The 26,521-nt window shown below is 39.0% G+C and overlaps 2 protein-coding genes across 23 annotated transcripts in view; one reads left to right on the top strand and one right to left on the bottom strand.

Annotated features, from left to right (window-relative positions):
* The window catches only part of epb41l2 (erythrocyte membrane protein band 4.1 like 2), a 58,643-nt gene extending 45,500 nt beyond the window's left edge, over positions 1-13,143 (bottom strand). For 15 of the 18 annotated variants that reach the window (XM_056764034.1, XM_056764040.1, XM_056764036.1 and 12 more), the window contains exon 1: positions 11,732-11,888. The gene's annotated coding sequence lies outside the window, so the exon portion shown is untranslated. Of the gene's footprint in view, positions 1-11,731; positions 11,891-13,091 lie in introns of those variants that run through there. The other 3 variants (XR_008908645.1, XM_056764049.1, XM_056764035.1) reach the window with 2 other exon arrangements.
* Positions 13,144-15,801: 2,658 nt separating this feature from the next.
* The window catches only part of LOC130434115 (A-kinase anchor protein 7-like), a 20,922-nt gene continuing 10,202 nt past the window's right edge, over positions 15,802-26,521 (top strand). The window contains exons 1-8 of one of the 5 annotated variants that reach the window (XM_056764053.1): positions 15,815-15,899; positions 16,047-16,218; positions 18,278-18,421; positions 19,020-19,165; positions 19,288-19,424; positions 20,263-20,423; positions 21,090-21,202; positions 21,909-22,056. In XM_056764053.1, coding sequence (XP_056620031.1) covers positions 16,119-16,218; positions 18,278-18,421; positions 19,020-19,165; positions 19,288-19,424; positions 20,263-20,423; positions 21,090-21,202; positions 21,909-22,056 — 949 coding nt within the window. In that variant the 5' untranslated portion in view covers positions 15,815-15,899; positions 16,047-16,118. Of the gene's footprint in view, positions 16,219-18,277; positions 18,422-19,019; positions 19,166-19,287; positions 19,425-20,262; positions 20,424-21,089; positions 21,203-21,908; positions 22,057-26,521 lie in introns of all 5 variants that reach the window. The other 4 variants (XM_056764055.1, XM_056764054.1, XM_056764057.1 and 1 more) reach the window with 4 other exon arrangements.

Below are 26,521 nucleotides of genomic sequence, written 5' to 3'. Positions count from 1 at the left end.
AAAATTTAATTTGTGCTTTAAGTAACATCCGCAGTGATTCAGATGAGGTTTAAATATGTTATCTGCCTGTTCTGCAGACTGCATGTCTCTGAATGAATGATACGAGCGGTTTCCTGTAGGCTACTGCACATATGACACTTCTATTTACAGCATCACACTATATGAGGATGCGAACACAGAGAGTTTACATCATGAGCATTTCACCGCTTCATTTGAGCTAGTGTCAAGCATGCACTAAAAAGTCAAAATACACAGCTCAAAATAATGAAGGGAACACCGGATCACCACAGCATAACACCAGTTCATTAACAGTATGAACTCCGTTAACATTCAGGAATATCAATCAACCAGGTAAGGAAGCATAAAGTGATTGTGAAACATTTCCACATGTTTTGGTGCAAATAAAAGTACCAACAGGTGCAACAGCAAGGGTGGTCTGAGGGGGACCATTCTCAGATCTTTTGTCAGATCTTATACTGGTGCATGATAACACCCGGCCTCACGTGAACAGAGTCTGTAGGCAGAATGATGAAGGCATTGATGACATTGACTGGCCCTCACGTTCCCCAGACCCAATTCAGTCAAGAACCTCTGGGATCTCACGTCTCCAAATCTATCAAGCAGCACCATACCGTGCAGCTGCTGTTTTCTATAATAGTTCAATGGATTATAACTGATGATATCATCATAACTGATGTTACACATGCTCATGTGAGAATGAGTTATAATATAAACGTTTGGACTTGTGACAATTGTATCTGTGAGTCTCCAAACAGACGACACTCATTATAACAGAGCAAAAGATCAGCCAGAATGACACCATTAGCATTCACTGATCTTTGTCACAGGCATTTGTCAGGGCAGCCAGAAACAGGACCCCTCCACAGGCCACAGAAAGCTCCTGCTGAGCTTCCTGACAGCAGAGAAAGTCAGCGCCAGCGGAGCGGACTCTTTCCCGAAACTCTGGAAAATGCCATTCGACCTACGTCACCATCCTCCGTCATTCACGACAGATGTCAGACAGGAGAGATACTGTCACACGTGATCAATCACTGCTTCATATCACTATCAACAAATATCAAAACATTTACAAATGAAAAAGTCTATTTTACACTTTTTTTTAAATCAAACATTGTCAGAAGTTAGGTGAACACCAGCCATACATCTATTTAACGCTTTAATCTTCTATTGGTTGTTTTCTTGACAAAAGCACATTTTAGATGTGAAACAACCAAGAATAACAAGCATGAAGAATGTCTGGAGAGGTTGAATGTGAGAATGAATGAATGAATGACATCACACTCATCACTGAGCTTCTCTTTCAACTGCACTGTTCACTGCTTTTACACAGGCACCGTTGAGAGCATCCTGACAGGAGGCATCACAGCCTGGTTCGGGAAGAGTACCCAGCAGGACAGACGAGGCCTCCAGAGGGTGGTGCGATCAGCTGAGCATTCCATCAGAACTGAGCTTCCTGACCTTCACACCATCTACACCAGTCGGTGCTTGACCAAGGCCAGAAGGAAAGTGAAAGACCTCAACCATCCCAACAATGGACTGTTCTCTGTGTTGCGCTCAGGAATGTTTTTCCGCTACTTGAAGGCAAATAAAGAGAGAATGAGGAGAAGCTTCTTCACTCACACTATCCAGCCCTCAACCAGAACTCTCATGCCTAACACAAACTCATAAGACAACAGGACTGTTTTTGCACACGCATATGCATACATTGCACATTATACATAATAGAGGTCGACCCATATTGGATTTTGCCGACAATAATAACTAAGGTGGTCAGTACCTTCCGATAACGATTAATTACCGATAGTTTTTTAGTAAATTAGCAGTATATTACAGTATAAGTGTATTACAACAATAAACACGTTGCTTGAACCACTAAACTGTATTGTACTTTGAAATAAAACAAATAAATATTAAACCCCAGTGTATGATTTTAACAAAAAGTAAGTCATTTCTAAAATTGTAATAATTTAAAACATTCTTTGCACGTAATATTTTACAATATATACTGTCATGTTCACATGCTTGTTTGTTTACATTAAAGTGAATGTCATAAACATTAGCCGTTCATGTGGTCTCCGTCATCTGTTTTCTATTTTGGAGGTGGATCTCGCGCGCGTACACACATAGATACAATACTGACAAATGCCGATCCATTGTCACATTCATAAAATTTTAACATTCTGCGTGTATTTTTGTCACCCTGTTATAACTTCTTAAGCTACCGTTTATAGGCTACTTATGTTAGCACGCTCTCAGCCCTATAGGCAAAAATACTGCTGTTCCCCATTAAATGCAGCATGTAGTTTTCTTTTTAATTTAATAATGTTTCATTTTTTTAACATTATGTTTACTGCAACTGGCTACCTTGTTATTGTGAAACTTTCAACCCCCATCTGACATGGGAGGGAGAGGGGGGTAGCGGAGCTGTAGATTGCAATTTCCTACATCGCCAAAAGTGGCCTCTGAAACTTACACACAGAACCTTTAATCTGCAAAAACAATTAACCGTTCAACCTCTAGTACATAATTGTACACTACAGGTATACTATACATATATAGTACACAGCACCTGCACTGAACATGTACACTTCCCCACTCCCCTACACTATTTATCTTTATATACTGTTTATATATAGTTTAACCTTCTTTCCTGTCCTATCTCTTTTTCTACACTATTCGGACGGTCAAAAAAGCATTTCACTGCATGTGGTACTATGTATGGTTTTGTATGTGACGAATAAACTTTGAACTTGAAACAACAACCCTGATTTTAAGAATAACATTTTATCCCATGGATTAAGGTGACAGCTTCAGTCAGTAAATTGGGCTCCTACAGATATAATCTGTTTTTAACTATGTCTGGAAACATGCCAAACCCCGGCTGCTGCTGCTCTCCTCTCATTCTCTGTGTCAACTCCGCAGGCGTCGCCTGTAAACCACTGCACATACTTCAGCAGAACTTCACACACTCGTCCTACAGGATTCTCAAATCAGGAGGATTGTTGAGGAGATGTGTCCTTACTTTTATTTGTGATCAGACATCACGTATTTACCTTGCAGATGCAAAAAAAACTAACTATTAAAACTAGAGATGCACCAATTGCAATTTTCTTAGCCGATTCCGTCGAAGGATAAGGTTTTAAAAATCTTATGGAGTTTGTACAGCCCGAGTTTACTGTTAGTCCAGAAAAACGATCACTGCCAGACTGGAGAAACTTTTTCATGTTAATTCATGAAATCGTTCTCGACCGTTAATAAATGCTGTCATTCGGTAAATATTTTATCGTTTTAAGTCTGGTCTAAAATCTTTATGGCTTTAATATATTTTCCTTGATCAATCACACTATTTTTTAGTTGTTACAAATGTGCATGCTCATATTTTACAAGGAAATGTTCTAAACTTATGAGCGGTTGATGCTGATCGACGTACTGTTAATAAATGCCGTCATTCGGTTGTTAGTATATTAATGTTTCAGCACATTATTTTAATGTATTGATTGATGTAAGATTGCCTATTCCATAACAAATAAAGCAGTGTGTCATCATATGGATTTAAAACGTAAATGATCTCCCTCTCTGCGTTTATGTGCATGTAAATGGGAGCATGTGGGGGAGGGGTGCAAATTTCAAATAATTTTCTAATAGTTCTCATTGATCTTTGAATATTATTTTGCTTTAAATGTCCATCCCTAATAGATATCACATGTTTCTTTACAGTGCTATGTCTGATACTGGCCTGGCAGTCATGATACAGCATTTTTCATCTATCTATGTGAATAACAGGGATTGTTTTGACAACATTGTCATCTGTTGATGTGAAACGCTTCGATAACATCACTTTGTAAACAGATCCTAAAACAAACCTTCAAAATTAAAAAACAATCCCCAAGATTGCACAGCAGCTTTCCTGTGGCTCAGTGGTAAGAGTATGGCGCTAGCAATAACAAAAACATTGGTTTGATCCCAGGGGATAGCATATAGTCAGAAACACATGTATGATACAATGCAATGAAAGTCGTTTTGGATAAAAGTATCTGCCAAAGGCATAAATGTAATGATCCAAACCTTTTATCATTTTTCAGACATTTTCTCAAACCTATGAGAGTTCAGTGTGGGATTTGCTAAACGCTTGTTTTTACCCTCTTTACTTCTAAACGCAGCCATTACTGTCGTACTGAAATAGTTCTGATAATCAGGTGTGAGCCCACAATAGTCTAAAAATTGTTTAAGTGTCTACTGTTTTTATTACTTGGATTCATGATTAAGGATGTGTATGGATTTCGCTCATAAGCGGTATTGTTTCATGCGTCATAAGCATTGCAAATAACGCATTAAAGTTGCTTTACTGTGCTGTGGTTACTGTCTGTTAGGGAAGCACTGAAATGAAAATTCTTGGCCGAAGCCGTATAAAAATGAAACCCTTTGCCAAAAATAAGGCAGTCGTGGCCTAATGGTTAGAGAGTCGGACTCGTGACCGTGGCTTCTCAGGGCCGAATCCAATTTTTTTTAACATCCATGCAAGCAATTCTGACTAACAGCCATTTAAATTCACGTCTCCCTCCAAACTGCCCAGATGCACAGAACATACTTTGACAAGTTTTTACAAGGAACTGTGTGCTTGCGACCGCAGTATGATGTCAAAGGATGTCACAAGCATTGGGGCAACTGTCAGACCGCCCGCTCCAGTCTGAAGTACACAAGTTACCGACTGATAGAGACACTTTCATTGAGAAATGTACTCCTGTGCGGCAAGTTCTGTGTTGTGTCTTTCTCTGACACTTTAAAATGATCCAAACACTGCCGACATGTTTGATGCATTAAAAAAGCGCATCTCTGTCTCCCTCGCTCTCTCTCTCGCTCTGCACTGGTTGTTGCTTGATCATATCACTCGTCATGTTCTGTAAAACGTATTCGGCCATTTCACTTATTCCACATTTCTGCTTTTTTTTGTTATTTTCAGCTGAACATTATCGGTTGCCGAACATTAGGTGCATCCCTACTGTTTACCTGTGGGTCCTCTCGCTTACATTAGTGTCATTATCTTGATTTCACAAATCAATGCCATTTTGTAACCTTAGAATTTCTTTGTACATATAATCTTTATGTAAGTTACTAAAACGCCTCCAAGAGCTGAAATGTTGTTATGCGTCTATGCAGAAAGACCAATCACAACAGGCTGGGGAAGGCGACCAATCGGAGCACAGTGGGCTTGTGGAAGGGAGGGGTTTAGTGAAACGGAATCTTGGAACAGCTCAAAGCTAACTGTATAGAGATCTTTGAGAAATAGGGTGATATTAAACCTATATTTTAAGAAAATTACAGCGATTTTTGACCTCTGATGTATTTAAACCTGTTGTTGGGGACTCAAATACAATATAAGGACACTTAAAAATAGAACATAATGCGCACCTTAGTAACCTTAATAGCTATTAAAATGTACCAATAATCGAATGATATGAAAACTTACAGTATATCGATAATACATTTTCGCCCAGCCCTAAGCATCATGATGGTGTACATTTGTGTACACCGAGTTAACAACAATCATCACAACAAATCATTTTAAATCAGAATTTGGAGATGTATAAACATTCTTGACCAATGTCAGTGATCTATAGCTCAGCGCTGGTTGTCTTCTGCATGCGTGATGTAGATGGGTGCCTGACGTGTCTGTAAAGATGATCTGATGATGTAACCCACAGCTCTCTCTGACTGGATGTTACTCTAGCAACAGATATTCCCACAACCCTTCCGAATGGTTAAGCAATCCCATCCCAGCATGCCACAGCGGGCAGAGACAGAACAATAGGCTTCCAGCAGGAAGGACACACTCAATATCCCGCTGCCTCTCTATTGTTTTAATTAACAGTATTACAGCATAATGCTGCGCTGAGAGTCATTATTTATAACATACCTGAAACAGACAATCTGATTACACATGCAGTCCAATTAATCACTAGGTTATTTTATCAAATTCTGCATCCATCATATCCAAATATCTCTATTCAACTCTGTGATGTCCATTAATTCGGGAGAAAAACATCTCAGCCCCTCCCACAGGACCTTGGAGAGAGCTCATGTTCAACTTCTCACAAAACATGTGTTTGATAAAAGAGTATTCATTTAAACACAAAGTACTTCAGATGAATTCCTTCAACTGTGACATCTTCCCACGTAGGGGTGGGCGATCTAGAAAAAAAATTCAAATCACGATTTCTTCCAGATAGATCACGATTCACGATTTTATCACGGTTCTTCTTCAAGTTGGTTTTAAGACTATTTTGCAAATTAAAGGGGCTTCAATACAGCCAAACTAAGTCCCCATATAAAAATATAATCTTTACCATTTATATTTTGAAGAATATTTTAATCAAGTTAATATTTAATGCAAGACCATAAATCAGCTGTTAGCAAAAAACTTTACATTTTGAATTTTGTTTTTCATCTTGTTGCGGCACTCGGAGTAAAGCTGTGGAATGGGCGTGGAGGATAAATCTTTTTGGCTGGGTATTTCGTAACGTGGATCTACGACTTTGAGCAGTTTTTTAAAGCCCTCATTTACCACAGTCTTTATGGGAATCATGTCTTTGGCCAGGTAAAATGCGACCTCGTCAGTGACATCTTTCCAGCGCTTGCTCGTTCTGTCATACGGATACGTGTTTTTTTTTCTCAAATGGTTCTTTCGGTAAAGTCGTTGATTAGGCCTTTTAGTTTCTGTATGCTTGGTTGTAGCCTACCTGATTTACTCGCGTGGGATCCCTTTATAATTTGACTGTCGGCATACTCTTTCATTCCCTTTATTTTGAGGTGGTTAAAAAGGTTAGTTGTGTTGCCTTACGACCAGTGTTGGGTAAGTTACTCTGAAAAAGTAATTAATTACTAGTTACTCATTACATATTCAATAGGGTAATTAGATTACAGTCCAAATTACTCTGTCCTGAATGTATTTAGTTACTTATTACTAATTACTTTCTATATCCTACATCCACCTTGATTAGTTCAGTGATTCAAGGATAGACATGAAACGGCTTATTAAATTCATTCAAATAATATTATTAACTGACCAAAGTATTACAAATGTGAGAATTATACATTAAAGCACAGATTTTAAAGTAAAACTTTGAATTTTGATGTCAATTACGCTATTGCACACTCATATATTTCACAAAGTATTTAGTTTAATTACATCAAAAGTAACTGTAATTTAATTACAGAAAACAAATGAGTAATCCCTTACTTTACTTTTTCAAGGGAAAAGTAATTAAATTACAGTAACTAATTACTTAGTAACTAGCTACACCCAACACTGCTTACGACGCTCGAATCTTATCATTGCCACATTTGCAAATAACTGTTGTTTGGGCCGTGTCAGTTGGGGAAAACCCAAACCATTTCATTATTACTGATGGAGAACTTTTTTTAGGGACCAAGTCCTCCGTTTTTCCCTCCATCTTCACTACTGAATTCACAAGCAACGTATACGAGCTTGTTTACATGGCGCAATCTATCGCAAGTATGTTGACGAATTCTATAGAACACTACTATATTGGACGATTTGACGATTTTCCTGAAAAAGTGGATCGTGCAGTCATTTTAATCGTTCGCGATCTAATATCGTCATATCGCACACCCCTATTCCCACGTATAAAAGATCACAGTGGGATGATGGGACATTGTGGGTGGTTGTCAGGGAGTTGCTATGCATTTTGGTGTTTTTTTATTGGGTGGTTTTAAGTGTACGACTACTATACTATGCAGTTTTGGATGCCCTAGCCTAGGTGATGGCTAAATCTCATCCCAAAAATCTCATGGCTGTATTTTAAATGAGGTGAAAATTAAAGTCACCTTGGCCATTGGACAGTCAGTATAGTCCTACGCCTTTTTTGTTGCTTATGTCATGTGGTGAAGAGGGAGAGAGGAGCTAAACGTTTTACATAAAAAATTACAAGTGCAAATGACTCTGAAATAAATAATGGTGTGCACGGATAAATCACTTATAATCATCACTGAAACTTAAACACGGCATATCGATATATTGTCACACCCCTAGTAAAGAACACCACACCACTGATCGCTTTATGACAGATGCATCTGCATCACGAGTCTCTGCTGATCGCGCGAGCACTTTCCAATACGGACCTGGTATTTGGAAGTAAGCTAATGAATGGGAAACACTTTCGTCCCTCCGCCTACGATGCTCTAATGTAGGGAAATGACCAAACGGGGAGTTACAAATTGTCCTTTTTCTGATAAGTAAACATCTTTGTTTAAGTTGTTGATATTGTGTTGATTGAGTTGTTTAAATTGTTGAACTATGCAGTTGTTGCCTTTAATTTCACATGAATACAGTTGATGTATTCCTTTTTATGGCCAGTTTTATGTAGTGTCTAGGGCTGCAACAACGAATCGATTTAATCGATAAAAATCGATCACTAAAAGAGTTGGCAACGAATTTCATAATCGATTTGTTGTGTCGCGCGACTCGGAGACGTTTGATTATTAAAAAAAATGTATTTGAGCGCTGAGCGGAGTGAACACACTCGGTCTCTCTCGCGCACTGATGCTGGCAGAGTTCGGCGCCTCATAGACAGGGCGGAGCAAAAATTTAAAAAAAACGAGGTAAGATAAATGGCGGAGGCAGAGAAATCCACGCGACCCAAGTCATCCAAGGTGCGGGAGCATTTCACACCAAATAAACAGAAAAAGTGTGTTAACTGCAAAATATGCTAAAGCGACATGGCACAGGAGCACCACGGCAATGATCCAGCACCTGAAACACAAACATGTTGGACTCTTTGATGAGGATGAAGGGAGTTCAACAGCAGGTTAAGTCATTACAGAATCGTACTTTTGTTCCGTTTTGAAGGGAGGAACGTAATGTCCCTGGTGCTGTTGTTTACTCGTTATCCAGCTTGACAAGTTAGCGTTAGCTCGTTAATAACAGTAGTAAAGCAGACTGGTATAGTTACTTTGCACTTTGCATTGCAAGAATAAAGACACGTTTTTATTCACTAGCCAAAAGATCATGATCAGTGCATCCCTAGTTAACGCGACCTCTGCTTCAACAAGAACAAGAAGCTGTTAGTTAGTCATAATTGTTGAGATTAGACATGTGCACGGTTAACCACGATTACCACTAAATCCTGCTGAAACCGAGCTGGCTGCCCTAATGCAAAGCATCGATTATTTTATTGACACGTAGTTTGTCCGTAAAGCCAACTCTGGGATCAGTAGGAAATGCTGCTCGATATAAAAGCAGTGCGAGTTTGAGTTGCTTACAACGTGCATTTTAAAAACAACACCTTTCAAGCATGATCATTATAAATATACGTTATTATCATGAAAATACCTGATGAGGCTTGAGGAACAGTTATAAAAACATGTCCTTAGACATTTCCTAGAAATCTGTGTTATGGTCTTCTTCTGCAGTGAGTATTTGGAGTTTCTGCACAAGAGCGCCCTCTGGTTTTTGGATGCAGCAGCATTTTACTGTACTTCAGTCACAAGCTGTGCATAAATCACGTGATATATATTCTTGGTTAATCGGGCAGATGTCAAGTTGAGATATATCTGACGAGCTGAATTTTAGCTGCTGATAAAACGTTAGTCTGTCTGGAGCAGTACTGACGACAACAACATGTGGGACACCCAAACAATACAGCATCTTTGTCATAATCCGATTTTATCAACTAAAGGAAAGCTATGTGTGTAACAGACACAAAAGACATCCCAGACTGCATCTGATGGGCAAAAGATGAATGACTGTCAGTGATGTTTTACACTGCCACTGCCACTGCACACAAAACGACACTACGTTAATATTTTATTTAATGGCGGCATTTATCAATTTCGGGTCAGCCTTTAAAGAAACACTGTTAATGTAACTAAATGGCCATTTACCACCACAAATGCATCATAATGCCAAGGGTACACGGGGCATTAGCTACACCCGTACTCCACCTAAAACACGACACTCAGCCAAAACCTAATCCTTACAGCCCTGTAAAACAGCTTTATGTGACTAGCGGGGGGGAGGGCGTACAACGTTATCCTATGACATAATCTGCCTTGCATTGTTACAGTCAACAACAGCTGAATGACAGCCCAATATAAATAACATTGATTTAGTTCCTTATACATTTATTAACACGCATCAAACATTTTCTATGCAAATCCAGTTTTAAAAAATTCTGTCAATCTAATCACCCCCACAAAAAACAATCTGCTGCTGAGGGCACTGCAGATCTGAGCTGGTAACTAAACCAATGTATGAACCCTACAAGATTCGTTTCTTGAACCATAGAGTCCTTGATCAAGAACATCTGACGTCCAGATGACGTGATGAGAGACTGATTTAAACAGCTCCTGTCCCTATTTAAATCTCAATGTGCAGCATAACGGATGCTATCAGTGGTGTTTAAAGGGAATCTTCACCCAAAAATGAAAATTCTGTCATTTTCTCTTCTTGGAGTTGGTCCAAATTTGTATAAACGTCTTTGTTCTCATGAAGAATGCTTATAAGAAGACATATGTTGCGTTCCCCCCATTGACTCCCATGGTAGGAAAAAATACAACGGAAGACAAAAGTGCCCCAGAACTGTTTGCAGTCCTACATTCTTCTAAATATCTTCTTTTGTGTTCAACAGAACAAGTTATTTTACCAACTATGGGAGTCAATGGGGGCAAGCTCTATTTGGTTAGAAGCATTCTTCCAAATATATTTCTCCGTGTTGATTTAAACAGAAGTGAGTCATGATGTATAGATAGGGATCCTAAAGGATTTTAACGTATAATCTATATCTGTAGATTACGGTATTTCGGCGGTTGTTATGGTAACCAGTATAAATCTGTATATGGGTCGGAAGCAAAATGTTTTGAGGTCGTGCACTTGCAGGGTAGACGCGGCGCGAGGTAAAGAGCGCGCCGCAGAAGATGGCGTCGCGTGAAACAGAAACACACGCACACCTGTGCAGCGTGGTTATCTACACGCCAGAACACGACACACACACACACACAGCAAGTTGTGAACGCGCTCCAGCCACGCGGGAATCACTCTCTCGCTCTTTCTCCGGCACGTGCCCGTGGAAATCCATCGTAAAGCCACAGGGAAACTACAAAATAGGATTATTCCGGTATCCACGCGCTTTAATGTGAGCTGATGGGATGCAGTTTGATGTCCCGCCTGTTAAAATGTGTCACACGAGGAGTTTGACGAGTAAACTATTGTTAAGAAAACAGTCAGTGTAAACACAACCACTGGAGATTATAGCGCTACGTTACATAAACACGCGAGTGATAGAAGATGGGCGGATTACACACTTTCGGACACAATATTCACACATCATTCATGTATCGAACAATATGATTAGACGGGACTACTTCAACTGTTTAAAAACAACAAACCTAAAACACCATAACGTTACAAACTATACAGCGATGCATTTAACACCGGAGTGCAAAGCATCATCACACTAGTCATTACATCCACGACACGTATTCACGTGAAGCACTTTTAATCAACATAAACAAACAAGCAGAGAAAAGCACACACAATCGACCATTATAACCCGAGCCATCGAGTTCAACGTTATCCAACGGACCCTCATGAGAAAAATAAAGTTGCTCTCCTTCACAATCAAATCCACGCGTGATCACCATCATACAACACACAAACACTGAATTTACTAAACAAATCAAGATGTAATCGTACCTGATTCAGTCTAGAAGTGCACAGGAAAACGTTCAGGACGCGCTTTACGATAAAACGCCGCGGAAACGGTCCGTTAAAATTCCCTCAGCAAAATCTTTCTGTGAGAAAAGCCAACGCACTGCAACACGCGAACCCGCCCCGCGACCGTCGACGGCGCGTCCCGCCTCTGCGCTCTGATTGGTCCAATCCGAATTGTAATTGGTTGGGTTTGCTTGTCTCTCTGAAATACGCGTCGCTATTGGCGGGCTGTGTAAGCGGTGAGTAATAAAGATGATGAACGCCGAAGCGCGGACAAAAAGAACAGCAGTGAGACTCTTGACTAGAAGTTAAACAGCGCCAACTAGTGGATATCATCTAAAACACATTAATCTGAAGACATCCGAACCATTTTCAAGAATATTCCACATCTCATCTGTTTCGTTTTTTCGAAATTTAACCACAATAGTAAACAGAGGTTTTGGCTCTATTTTTAGCAATACCATAGTAAATTTAAATTTAGCACCTCAACAATACCCTTCGTTGAATGCTATTGGTAGGTACAAATAGGTCACTTTCACTTTAGTAAAACTATGGTCATACAAATCATCATCAGTCTGACGGATGGGAACAAACAGAACGACATAAAACACCTGCTGGTATTCGTAACAGAAACAGAATTTCTCTTGTTGTTGTTTTTTCCACAAGACCTCCTCGCTGCAAGATCACAACAAAAAACATTCTTCGTAAAATGATATGTAAGTGACAAAGAAGACTCGTGTCACCCAAAAAAAGTGTTTACAGCATCACCAAAGCATTCCACTGTAATACTGGCACATGATTCAAATAGAACACTTTTTTGTTAGAAAAGTATTTTAACTGTGACTATCAAAAGTGCATTTCTCAGGTTAATTTGAATGGCTTGCAGGTGAATATAAGCCCACAAAAGCACAATAAAAAGTCACTAAATCAACAACAGACTGGCATTTACAAAATCTACAGTTGTACTGTCAGAATTCAGATTCACACCATCCCATTATATCAACAACACTCCTGAACTGAACATAAACGCTTAGAAAGAATGTTCAAGATTTGAATCTATGTTCAAGGTTTTAAATGTTATTTCAGTCAACAGTTGTTTAACAGAAACATTTTAATAGTTTTATTGAAGTATATTAACACTCCTCCTGACTTTTGTGCTGGTCTGATGCACTTTCACAAAACTGGAAAATTATCTTATTGAATGTTATGAACGGTTTATGCAAATTTATAAAACAATCAAAAGGTTTCAACACTTTATTCTATACTGTAGCTCATTGACAAAACCACTTTCATAACTCTCAATGAGCGATGAAAATTTAACAAAGCAAAACTTGTCACTCACCGGAGGAGGAAGAGATATCCAGAGAACACGACCACAATCCATCCACACCATTGAAAGGCAGATAACAGAGAAGAAACACAGAGAGATTTAAACCTTAATGTGTCATTGCTATACATTTACATTGACACCAAAGAAGAACTTCAAGGAAAAAAAAGAATAAAAGTACCTTTGTGGTTGTGTTATAGTACAATCATTATAGCCTGGACAGAAAAGTCCTGAAATATCACCTGAAAGTGAAATAGTTTACATTGAAAACATCTCTCTTCACCCGTCAGCGCTGGCTCTGAGCATGACTGTACTCATTCTCAACAGAGTTACAGCAACATCATCACACAACATAAAGATCCCAAGCCTGACGTGTGCCTGTGCAACGGGTGGTAAATCTCCAGAGCACACCGGGCTAATGAAGGGTAAAAATAGGGTGTTGTTGCTCTGACTGCTGGCCAGTGTTAAGTGTAATGAGGATTTGTGATGGACAGAGAGATTACACAGATTCTTCAGGCTAAGTTTAGTCACACACACACAAACAGCCCCACGTGCACCACAGAGTTTCAGTTTCAGTGTTGTGCTTGGAAAATTGCCACCTCACCAAAGTACAGGCAATGGAATCAATATCGGTGAGAACCAGAAAAACAATTGCGGTCTTTATTATATGTCTATTTTATAAAATAAACCATTTTTTATTTTATTATATGTTAATTGTATTAAATAAACAATTTGTAACATTTTATAAATTGAAAATTATATTAAATAAACAATTTGTTGAATGGTTCGTGTAACTGTCACATTTAAGTTTTGGCACGTGACGCTTCTTCTACTGTAATCTGTAATAATACTGACTAGACCTACTTTTAACTTACTATCTCATGTCATTTACTTGTTATTTCTTTTGCTTGTCATCAGAACTAATGTGCAGGGAGTCAATTCTTTGCTGATGTGTAGCGGAAGTTAAGTCAGTGTCAAAAAAGCGAGCATGCGCGGTAGCCTTTGTTTATGTTGTTGCTTTGAAACCGTCTATAACCCAGTGACCGTAGCAGAGAATGTTCTCAAAACTTTGGTTAATGTGGTCTAAAAGTTATTTTTAAGTTATTAAAATGCATTTGATCAACATTATAGGTCATTGCTAAACATTAAAAACATTGCTATACGTGGAAGGTTTACAACATTCTAAAAAATATCTTTTTCATAATTGAATGTTGGGGAAATGTTTTTAAGGATTATAGATTTTAAGCATTACAACCTTACATTCTCAGAGTGACACGTGTATGGCATTCAGTAGTTTTCAGATGAAGAGGCTATTTAAAAAGAGTTTGAGGAGGATCTGCAATAAAATTAACAGTGTGTGTGGTTAGCGTGTCACGTGTCATTCTTTAAATATTTGCGTTTACACATCATCAAAAGCTTCCACAGTACCTCTGTTATTATGTTGAAAACAGTTTTCTCTATAGTTGTCTAACTTTACAAGCATGTACATTCATAACAGACTGAATGGTGTGTAACTCGACCCTTGACCCCCTTAAACAGCCCTTGCACTCTCAATGGAGGCGTGTGATTGGCTCACCTCAACGTCCAGGCGGCCAAAAGTTCTCAGGGAGCAGAGCGGTGTGTTGGTTTCACCTGCACGAGCGTCGATGAGAACTTCTCTTTCCTTTACACCTGTTAGCCGTTCCACCTGTGAACTTCACCCAGATAGTTGTGTTCCCCTCCGTCGCCCTGAAACACAATCGCTAGTTTAATGTTACACAACACAAACAAAGGTGTGAAAGAGGAGCAAACGCAGTACTGAAAACAATACCTGTGCGTATGTGTGTGTGTGTTTGTTTGTGTGTGAGTGTGTGTGTGTGTGTTTCCTCCTGTGAAAGTGAAAACAATCACTCCATTGGTTTCAAGTCATAATAACATGTTTAGGCTGATAAGTGATCTCACAGATACGCTGCTGTTTTTCCCTTTAATGTTCGCCCACCTGTTTGAAGTCAGCCCTTGTTATGTAATTCAATGTGCCATAAATGCATATCCTGTACACTGCCCCTTTATTTATTGGGATAACTCACTTAAAATAATACTGTTTTTACGTTTATTTCCCTCATATGGTTTTAAATCTGTATGTGACTCTTTCACCTGTGAAAAGCAAAAGAAGATAGTTTGAGAATGCCTCCTACAGTGGAGTTCAGTGTTGTATGATTATCAACGTTCTTCAAAATATCTTCTTTTGTGTTCTGCAGAAGAAAAAAACGTATACAGGTTTGGAGTGACAATGAAGGCAAATAAGTGAAAGAATTATAATTTTAAGGTGAACTAGCTCTTAAATATAGGGAATTGTGACGAATCATAAGCTCTCCTCCTCCTACTATGTTGTGTTATTCTACTAAACTATAATCAAACGAGCACAAATCAAACACATTACCAGCAGAGGCCCACAATTCCTATTAAAGCCATTAAATCCAGTTGGATTTCCAGCAGGGTGAGGATACTTCACTGCTCTTTGTAAAAGTATTGATGGTTCGTAATTAAAGCTTCAACATATTCTTGATTAATGACTAAAGCTCACCAGTTAAACCAGCTGGATGAACGTCACATTATTGAATTAATATTCATAAGTCAAGCTTTTTGTGGTTTTTATGTAATTCCAAATCAAAGTGATGACACATTTTGTTTCTTTTTGACGAAATAAGTTCTTCAATAGTCTGACTGGAAACGCGTTTTAATTGCGTGTCCCCTCGGACTCTCCGTACCGTGTGTTTCACGCAACGACTAAACACCGTCAACTGTTCACGAATATTGATTCACTAACGTACCTGTTCTCTTAAGGTAAGATTGTGCGGTTTTCATACGTGTAAATAACTCGCGAGGAACCCGTTTAAACACATTCTCTGAAATATTTGACAAACATTTACACGAGTCAGTGATCAGTGTGATCTGTCATGATCCAGATTCTCAAGAGTGTTTATTATATAGTTACTGACACACGACAGAAGTCCGCGCCTTTCCGTGTCATATCTCAGTCAGTGGTGTTCTGCTGACAGGACTATGCAGTGTGTGACAGAGACACGCAGTGTGTCATGCGGAGAAGATATCACGAGCTGCACACTACAACAACATCAGTCTCTACACAACAACACTACTGAGGGTGAGACATGCGCACTACACGTCCTTTCACTACTTCACATGGCTGAATATGGGTGCATTAAAATACGAATAAACAGAAGAAAAACACGTTCACTTCGCTTACGAACATTTACCAAAGATTTACTACAGTTAAAACAAACACAAAACATAGTTACTACACTATTACAACCATGATTCATCTCTGTAGAAAAACAACATATGCTGGGTTTGTATGTTTTAAAGCTGGTTTGTGCTGGTGTAAGCTGGTCATGTGCTGGTTTAAACTGGTCATGTGCTGGTTTAAGATGGTCATGTGCTGGTTTAAGATGGTCATGTGCTGGTTTAAGATGGTCATGTGCTGGTTTAAACTGGTCATGTGCTGGTGTAAGCTGGTCATGTGCTGGTTTAAGATGGTCATGTGCTGGTTTAAACTGGTCATGTGCTGGTTTAAGCTGGTCATGTGCTGGTTTAAGATGGTCATGTGCTGGTTTAAGCTGGTCATGTGCTGATTTAAGATTGTCATGTGCTGGTTTAAACTGGTCATGTGCTGGTTTAAGATGGTCATGTGCTGGTTTAAGATGGTCATGAGCTGGTTTAAACTGGTCATGTGCTGGTTTAAGCTGGTCATGTGCTGGTTTAAGATGGTCATGTGCTGGTTTAAGATGGTCATGAGCTGGTTTAAGCTGGTCATGTCACATGTGCTGGATTAAGATGGTCATGTGCTGGTTTAAGATGGTGATGTGCTGGTTTAAGATGGTCATGTGCTGGTTTAAGCTGGTCATGTGCTGGTTTAAGCTGGTCATGTGCTGGTTTAAGCTGGTCATGTGCTGGTTTAAACTGGTCATGTGCTGGTTTAAGATGGTCATGTGCTGGTTTAAGATGGTCATGTGCTGGTTTAAGATGGTCATGAGCTGGTTTAAACTGGTCATGTGCTGGTTTAAGATGGTCATGTGCTGGTTTAAGATGGTCATGTGCTGGTTTAAGATGGTGATGTGCTGGTTTAAGCTGGTCATGTGCTGGTTTAAGCTGGTCATGTGCTGGTTTAAGCTGGTCATGTGCTGATTTAAGATGGTCATGTGCTGGTTTAAACTGGTCTTGTGCTGGTTTAAGATGGTCATGTGCTGGTTTAAACTGGTCATATGCTGGTTTAAGATGGTCATGTGCTGGTTTAAACTGGGCTGTGTTCAGCCCCGACAAAACGTTGCAAAACGTTTTTTAAACAGAAACGGTGGTGCGATTGAACGCCCTGTTGTTATGACAAAAGAGTTGAACTAAGACAGCAGAGATGGCCATTCTTTGTGTTCATTTGAAGAACTTTCGGAGCCTGATGAAATTGGTATAAATACGTGTTGAATACCGCAAAATAAATCTCTTCTGATATCTTCAATTGTTGCGAATACCGAGCTGCAGCAGACACATTTGAAATTGAATTTTACTTGGACCCATTGTGCGAGCTGTCTCTTTAATACCACGTGGGTTATGTACAAGTTGCTGCTGATTGGGCGGACATTCTTGACACACCCACCAAACAAGAGAAAACGTATATCAAACCCCATTGCACACAGTTGCAAACCGTTTCCAGGAAATATGCCGTTCAACAAGGAAACCGTTCCAAAACATTGTGCTGCGGTTTGAGCTTGAACATGCCCCTGGTCATATGCTGGTTTAAGCAGGTCAAACCAGCATCAAAACATATACAACCCAGCATATGCAGTTTTTTTTCAACAGGGTTTGCAATTCAATGATGCCAATATAAACATAATAAAATGAATATTCTTTCAAATAAAGTTATTTTGTCAAATGTCTCTTGTGAAGAGTACAGCCTAGTTAGAACAGCAAAGTAAGCAGACTAAATAAAATGAAAGATGTTGGATCTTTGTGTCAAGTCAAACTCATTTGCTGTAATATCGCTTGTCGTCGCAGGGCCTGTGCGGTTCATGGAAATATTCCTGTTTGTCATTTGAACAATAAATGTCATTCCATATAAAATCTGAATAAACCCAGATGTGCAACTCTTATCACATTGATTCAACTATTACAAAGCTGTGTTGAATTCTTATTTCTCTGTCTTTTGTCTGTAGGTGTTAAGAAAGCAATAATGAAGTCAAAGAAAGAGCCAAAGAAAAGCAAGAAGAAGAGGAAGGAGAGACGTGCCGCAGGATGCTCAGACAGTCTGATGTCAGAACTTCCCTTCTCAAACACAGAGATCTGGACGGAGCTGGGCTGTGAGTCACACACACAAAAGTCTTTTCTCAGTCCTCGTCAAAAACAAAAGCAGAAGGTGGAAACGCACTTACCTTTTAGAGTCACGGCGTCACGATGAGCCGGGAGGAGGAATCATTGTGTGAAACGCTGTACACACACTGAAGCGTTGAACTGAAGGAGGATGTTCAGGGTGATGCGTGGATCGGCCTTGTACCGCAGCTGCTCTGCATTCAGATTTCCCAGCTGGCTTCGGCCGATGAATAAAACATTTGTTGTGCCTTTCACTTTTCTTCTTTGCCTCCCTTAATGCTTCTGTTCCTCACATTCTCGATCGCTCAAACAGACACACAGTAACAGCCAGAAGTCTGTGAAAATACAGCCGTAGTGACCTTTTCAAATGTCATATAGGATATTTCCGCTTTTTACATACATTTCCGCTTGTCGTCGCATTTCCGCAGCTCTTCAGTATGATGTTCTCTGGTGGGATCTGAGTTTTCTGAAGTGCAGTTTGTGGGCTTCAATAAACAAATACAAATATAATCATCTTTTCAAAGAATTGCAGATTTCTGTACATCCCCGTCACTAGTGTCATGGTTGAATCTTGTGCTGTGCCTTCAGTTACCGGCTCGAAATCAAGTGTGAAGCTGAAGCGTAAGAGAGGAGAGAGCGGACGAGTCGAGAGCGAGGAAGATGGAGATAAGAAGAAGAAGAAGCAGGCGCTTCGTCCAAACTACTTTGTCTCGGTGCCGATCACCAACCCAAAGGTACGACTTGAGCTTCACACGTGAGGTGAGGAAAATGGATTGATACTGATGTAATTTCTGTGTCTACTCTCAAATTCAGTTTGGTTTTCTTTAAGTCAAAATCATGATATTGTGTGCGTTAGATCAAAGAGGCGGTGGAGGAAGTGCAGAAGCTGGTTCTGGAGAGAGATGCGCGTCTGTCTCGAGCTCTCATACCTGTGAACACTATTCACATCACTCTTCTGGTGACACACCTGAGTACACAACAACAGCTTGAAGTGTAAGAGCTTTTCTACTGTCACACACACGTCACAACCCTGAGCGGTGAGCCTTAACCACTGCCATTAGAAACCATCTGTGTTTAGTTCATTAATGAATATACGAAGAGTTTATTTACAAAATGATATCATGTTTTTTTATTGTATATTCGTATTAATTACAATGAAACTGCATTTGATTTGTTTTGATTTAAGTCATAATAACTCAACAAATACAGCTAACTAACACAATAAAACACAACGGCCCAGTTTCACAGACAAGGCTTAGGGCTAGTCCCAGAATAAAAGGAATGTGTGACCTGTCTTAACTTTAATATAACTTGCCCAGAAATATCCTAAAATATATCAGAGCCATTGTTTTGTCTGGAGATGCACACAGGTAATGTATTCTTATAAGGCATTTTTATAAAAGCGACATAAATATCTTATATATATCTATATAAACCGGCCAATAAAAACATGATAACATCATAACAAACATACGTAGTTCTCATTTCTGAACCAAACTCTTTACATACAACATGTTTATATGTATCATTGTGTCAGTGTGAATGATATTTAACACACATCAGTAACAGAACATTCACAACACAAGGAGTCTTTTATTTGACAGGTTTCACATTATGGCTGTGAGTGTATGTTTTATATATGTTTCACTCGTAAATGACTTCTCATGACCACACGCTGCATACGTCAATGTTTACTCGCCAATCGATGTTCTGTATATATTTAGCAGTTGATAAAGACTTCTAACTCTTCATTCACAAATATAATGGGACCATGTCATGAAATACACCGTCATAAAGTCAGTAGACTAATCTGTAAGTGTGTGTGTGTCAGTGCTGTGTCTGCGCTGTGTGATCTGCAGGACTCTCTGAACACACTGTTGGAGGGCAGGAGTCTCGTTCTACCCTTCTGTGGTGTGGGACACTTTAAACAGGAAGTGGCATTTGTTCAGATCGCAGGAGGAGATCATCTGAGCACACTCACACACATGGCAGGTGAGCAGCATCCTGATATCTCTGAAGAGAAGAGTGACTTATAGATGTCTTATTAATGTTGGGGATAGTTTGAATCTGCTTATCAATTCCCAGTTTCATTCTACAGTCCATCTGATTTCTGACTGGTTTGCCAAAAATATATACAGTATATGTTTATGAACACTGTTTTTGTGTATATATACACATAGCACCCATGTTGTGTCTGATTTATTACAATTTGTATTACCATCATTATTATACTGTACTTAATATAATGAAACAATTTGTGGTTTCTGTGCTTTATCACAAGTTAACACATGTCTCATATAATGTCATATTAATATACACACTCACACACACATATATTTATAAAACAATACATTTACTTTCACATACATGTAACACAATATAATGTTAGCAAATGTTCATACTGAAAATATGGTTTGAATGCAAGTAGAGAATAAAAATCAAAAAGATCCCAACCCGCACTACTCTCTATTCTCTATTCTCTCTCTTATTCTCTCTCTCTCTTATTCTCTCTCTCTCTCTCTCTCTCTCTCTCTCTCAGTCTGTCTGTCTGTATATTGATTATGTTCTTGTCTTACACTGAGGACAGTGAAGTAGTCTTGTCTGTAAATAGACTATCCCAGGATGCATCAGTCTCGTGCTTCCTGTCTCTTCTCCCAGAGCGAGTGAGGAAGGCGTTTGAGGAGAGAGGCATCGCGTCTGCTGATGATAAAGCATTCAAACCTCATCTGACGTTTCTGAAACTCTCACGAGCGCCCAAACTACGCAAGCAGGTAAGACCCTCACGCAGCACCTTCTCCCGCATGACCACTTCAGACGACCACTTCTGGTCCAAAAGAACTTCCTTTTGCATTTCACAAACGTTTGAACAAAATACAGCCTACAGAATATGTATAATCCATTTAAAACGTTAAATAAATGTCTATCTTTGAGATTTAATCATATATGTAATATCAAAAATACCTAATTATAAATAAATGCTTCTGGACCAGTGTTTACATCTTGTGAAGTGAAGTGGTCAATACATGTTTCATTTGTTTGAGTGTTCATTATGGAATCAAACCGTGAGTGTTATCTGCTCTAGCATGAAAATGTGCATTTTTTGTTGAATTTTACATTTAAAAAAAGCAGTAGAGAGAGAGAGAGAGAGAGAGAGATGGCAGATGTAGTGTTATATCACTCTATCTCTATCACTTCCCCACAATCAAATTACCAACACATTACACACCCTTAACTTACCCATAATTCACTGCAGCACCATCGTGTGGATGAGAGGATGACTTCATGACTGATTAGGGCAGCAGATGTGTGTGTGTGTGTGTACGTGACAGGCAGACCGTTTTGGATGTTGATATTTGGATGCAGGAGTTGTGTCTTCCTCTGGAGATTATCAGTCACAACAGCACAACAGACGTCCGACTGTAAACTGTGTGTGTGTGTGTTTCCTCTGAATGTATTTTGTGATGTGTGTTTGTGCAGGGAGTTAAGAAGCTCAGTCCCACGCTGCTGTCAGACTTTGAGAGTCGTGTTTTTGGAGACGAATGTGTGTGTAGAGTGGACCTGTGCTCCATGCTGAAGAAAAAGTCTGCAGATGGATATTATCACTGTGAGAAGAGCGTCACATTCAGTAAGTCAAGCTTCACTACTGTTGCTCTGTCACTTTAAATCAAGAAAATCATCAACATCTGTTGGCTTTCACATCTGTTTTAGACACCAATGATCAATACAACTAATATAAATTAAAATATGTAACCATTCAGAGAGTACCTGTAGATTAAGGCTTTAACTTTGTATAAATGTACAGAAAGATACATCCAATATTTTGACACAATATTATCTGTTACTGTATTTGGTGGAAGTGAGTCAAATTAGACCCTCTAACATGTAAACACGGACATCACGTCCTCATCCTCATGACTCATATACTGTACCATCTAAACAAGATGAAGAATATAGATACAGATGACATTAAATAATGATTGTTCTGCTGTTGTTTTCCTTTTCAAAGTGTCAATATTCTTGTCTTGTCATGTTAATAATTTTGCATGTTACTGGGCTCATGTCTCGTGATAAGATGGGTACATTTCCATATTGTACACGTCTGTTTGACATACAACATACTTCGTTTGCATTCTCACACGTCCTGCTGTTTGTGTTTTCAGAGCTTATGTTTTCCACAAATTCAACAATTTCCACACAAGTATCTCTTTCAGGGGCCCTCCCATACACACAATATAGCGTACTGTGTAGCGTATTTCATATAGAAAACTATACTTTTAGATATCACTTTGACTAGATTGGGTGTTTTTTAGATCTTTTGGCCTCTCCTGGTAAGTGTTTTGCTTTTTATTGCTTCACCCTGGAATCCAGGAGTGCAAAAATTGTATATGCTGTACATGGAGGTCGCAGGGAGGGGGCGCCATTGTGCCCCAATTATTTATTTTGAAAATCTTTATTGTAACGTTATAAATAATCAAATATTTATTTTAGGGCTGTCAAACGATTAATTGCATGCAGAATGAAAGTTTCTGTTTACTTAATATGTGTCCGTGCATTGTGCATATTAATTTTGTATTTATAAATAAAAAAACATACACATAATGTATATATATTTAATATGATTTTGAGATTTATTATTTCTATTTACCAATAACTTAAATGAAATATGAATATTTATTAATTTTTATATTTTTCTTAAATATATGCATGTATGTGTTTATAAACACAACGTTTATATGCACAGTACACATACATATATTATGTAAACACAAACTTTTATTCTGGATTGGCTCTTCATAGCTTTGTAATGACATTGAATGTGGTCACTGAAGTTATCCTTATGACTCCAGGGACTTAATAAATGAAACGTTACGTTTATGAGAGAAAACCATTTATAAACTGTATTTGACAATGGATATGTCACATTTGTCATGTTTAGCGTGTTTTATGGAAAAGATGTGTCTCTGCTGTTTTCTGAATGTTGTGAGCTGCATCCATCACCAGTGAGAAACAGTGAAAGTGAATGAACAGGGTGTAGATGTTTGTGAGAGAGAGAGAGAAGGAGAAGGAGATAGCGTGTGGTTCTGGATGGGGTGTAAACATCTCCATTTAATCATCGAGCAGATGCTTTTATCCAAAGTGCTTACACATGAGGTGAACAATAGAAACAATCCCATCAGCAGAATCACACACACTGAAAGCCAGACATGCATAACACCAAATGTTTTTTATACTTACTGTGGATTGAAGTTAAATGCTAGCGTTTGATGGGTCAGGTTTTGATGAAAGACGTCTTAAGTCATTTCTTTTAAAACCGGCTGCTCTGTACAGATCATTCCATCAGTGGGGAATAGTTCAGAAAAAACTAGTGTGAATGTGATTTTTGTGTATTTGATGTGAATGCATTACGAGCTGTCCATCATTATCAGAACACAATATCTGTAGAGTGTATAGGTGTGAATGAGGTTCGGTTAGGTACTGTAAGATAACATCAGAATCTGAACAAGCCAATGCAGACTGATGAAGACTTCCCCTCATAACACACCAGTCCTACTGCGGCGGATCATCTGTACGTCCGGTCATGAGGAGATCATTACAGTACTTCAGTCTGGATGAAACCACAGCAATGGAACAGGATTTGTGTAGCGTGCATCTGTAGAAAGGGTCTGATTTATAATTGACAGGACCGGCTGATTTGAGCAGTGTGTGTGTTAGATGAAGAGATGTGTGACATCACAGAAGTCATTCTGTATTACACAGACAAAACTTACTTTCCCTAATACTGACTTCTTGAACGTGAACGATATCATACATATAAACATGTTATTACGGTTGTAATACTGGCCGCAACAAAGTTCAAAACATGACAATAGAAACAGTGAAAACTTTATCTGTGTAGTAATCTTAAGAATTAATGCTCACAAAATTTGTTTTAACATTTTCATTCATTGATTTGGGGCCCTTTCTGTTAGCTTAAGATTTCTTTCTGTTCCTTAGTAAACGTTGTTCTCAACAGTGTTGTGATTAAGTTTAAAAGGGAACAGAACACTGCTCTCAGTGCTGAGACCAAATGTATGTTTAGTGTCAGACTCGGGACGTTTCAGCACACACACACACACTAGAGGTCACTGTTGATTCATCTAAAGCTCTGAGAGCTGCACACTTCGTGTTCCTTAGAAAACAGTGATATAATTCTAGCACAACACAAGTACTATAGTAACCATTACAAACGCCACATAAAGAAAGAAAGTTAATGACAGATTCTGAACTTGAAGGAGATCCTAAAGGAATCTATTCTGATGTCACTGTCATTAGTGGTCACTTTAGTAGTGTTGATAGGGCTGAACTGAGGTCAGTCAGTCATACATTGACATTAGTGTGATATTAATGACGTGTGTGTGATAGAGACAGATATGAAACATTATCATGGAGCTCACGCGTCTTTAGTCTCATCCTGATGTTCATCTCTTCTTCAGATCAATAATGTCTCATTTACACTCATCCTCCTCTTAAAATAGACCCACACCGCTGTGATCAATACATTCACAGACGGCTAACACATCTCTGCTCTTAAATCACTTACAGAGAGTGTTTCTGAAATCACCTCAACTATATGAAACACTGAAGACAAAGAACACCAGGCATCCACGCATATGCACACACAGACACACATATGCATCGACATGCATGCAGACACAAACGCACATGCATGTACACAGACACTTACACGTGCAGGCACACATGCACAGACACTCACGCACATACACATGCATCCACATACATGCAGACACATATGAATGCATGCACATACACGCACACACATACACACGCATCCACATACATGCAGACAAAAACGCGCACACGGACACGCATGCATGCACATTAACGTCCACGCATGCACACATGCACAACCGTGCACGCATGCAAAGACACACACACAACACACATGCAAGCATGCACAATTTATTTACTGTCAGATATTGTCAATCAAACATTAAGACATCAAACTGGAACATCAAATAATTTTTAATGGTTCATCAGAATAAACAGATCATCTCATCTGCTCTATAATATAAAGAAGCTTTTCAGTCCCTATCGATACCATTTTGCAGTTTAAGTGTGATTTGAAATATCGCCGCTGTCCTTCTGAAACCTCATGTCTCCATATTTTCATATAATTTTTATTATTAGTCATAAATCATTCTTATTAGTCGCCCTTTATGGTTGTCACTGGGTTTTGCAAATCTCTAACCAATAAAAAGTATTAAAAAGTGCTTTTCGTCAAGGTACAGTGTTTTTCACCTTTCCTGAAAAATGATGAATTTGAACATATGAGGTTTTGGAAGGCCAGCGATGATATGTTATTTTCTCTCAGAACACATGGCTGTTTCTGATTGGCTTCAGTGGAAGCCATCACACTTTTATCACAACATCTTTTAATCCGCTGAGCATCAAATCTAAATCATCCCTTCGTTTCAGAGGATTTTGTGTTATACAGTCGTGTTGTGATTTGTAACTGTACAGTATTTTTCCTCTGCACATGAAGTCCAGTGGTGTTATCAGTATGTGATGATAGATAAGAGCAGCTCTGTCATCTTCCTGGAATCTAATGCCTTTCTAAGAAAATGACCTTCCTCACGCTTCTTTCAGGAATGTTCCTTTTTACAAACATTTCCTCAGGATTTCCTTCCATGATGTTGTTCAAATCCATGTCCTTTTTATAAGGAATTCTCTCTCATATTAGCCTCATGTCACAGTATGTTGTGTTTACTTGGTAAAGTGTTAGATCATGTTATATTGTGTGTTTTATTGAGTGTGTGATCGTGTGTAGAGGCTTGTGTTTTGGACATTCAGCCTCCAGCTGCCTGGAGTACACAGTGACCTGATTACCATGCTTTTACCTCACACACACACACACGCACGCACACACGCACACACACACGCACACACTTCTCTTAAAGTGCTCTGGTGTGTGTATGAGGACTGCAGGCAGAGATCAGAAATACAGTCTGAATGCAGAAATACATCTTAATATAAACATGTGATATACAGCCGTGGACAAAATGAAGAGAGCGTTTAAAATGTTTTTTATC

The sequence above is a fragment of the Triplophysa dalaica genome, chromosome 13 (assembly GCF_015846415.1).
Source record: "Triplophysa dalaica isolate WHDGS20190420 chromosome 13, ASM1584641v1, whole genome shotgun sequence".
NCBI classification, from domain to species: Eukaryota; Metazoa; Chordata; class Actinopteri; order Cypriniformes; family Nemacheilidae; genus Triplophysa; species Triplophysa dalaica.
Note: the sequence above shows the minus strand (reverse complement) of the source record. Positions and strands in the feature narration are given on the sequence as shown.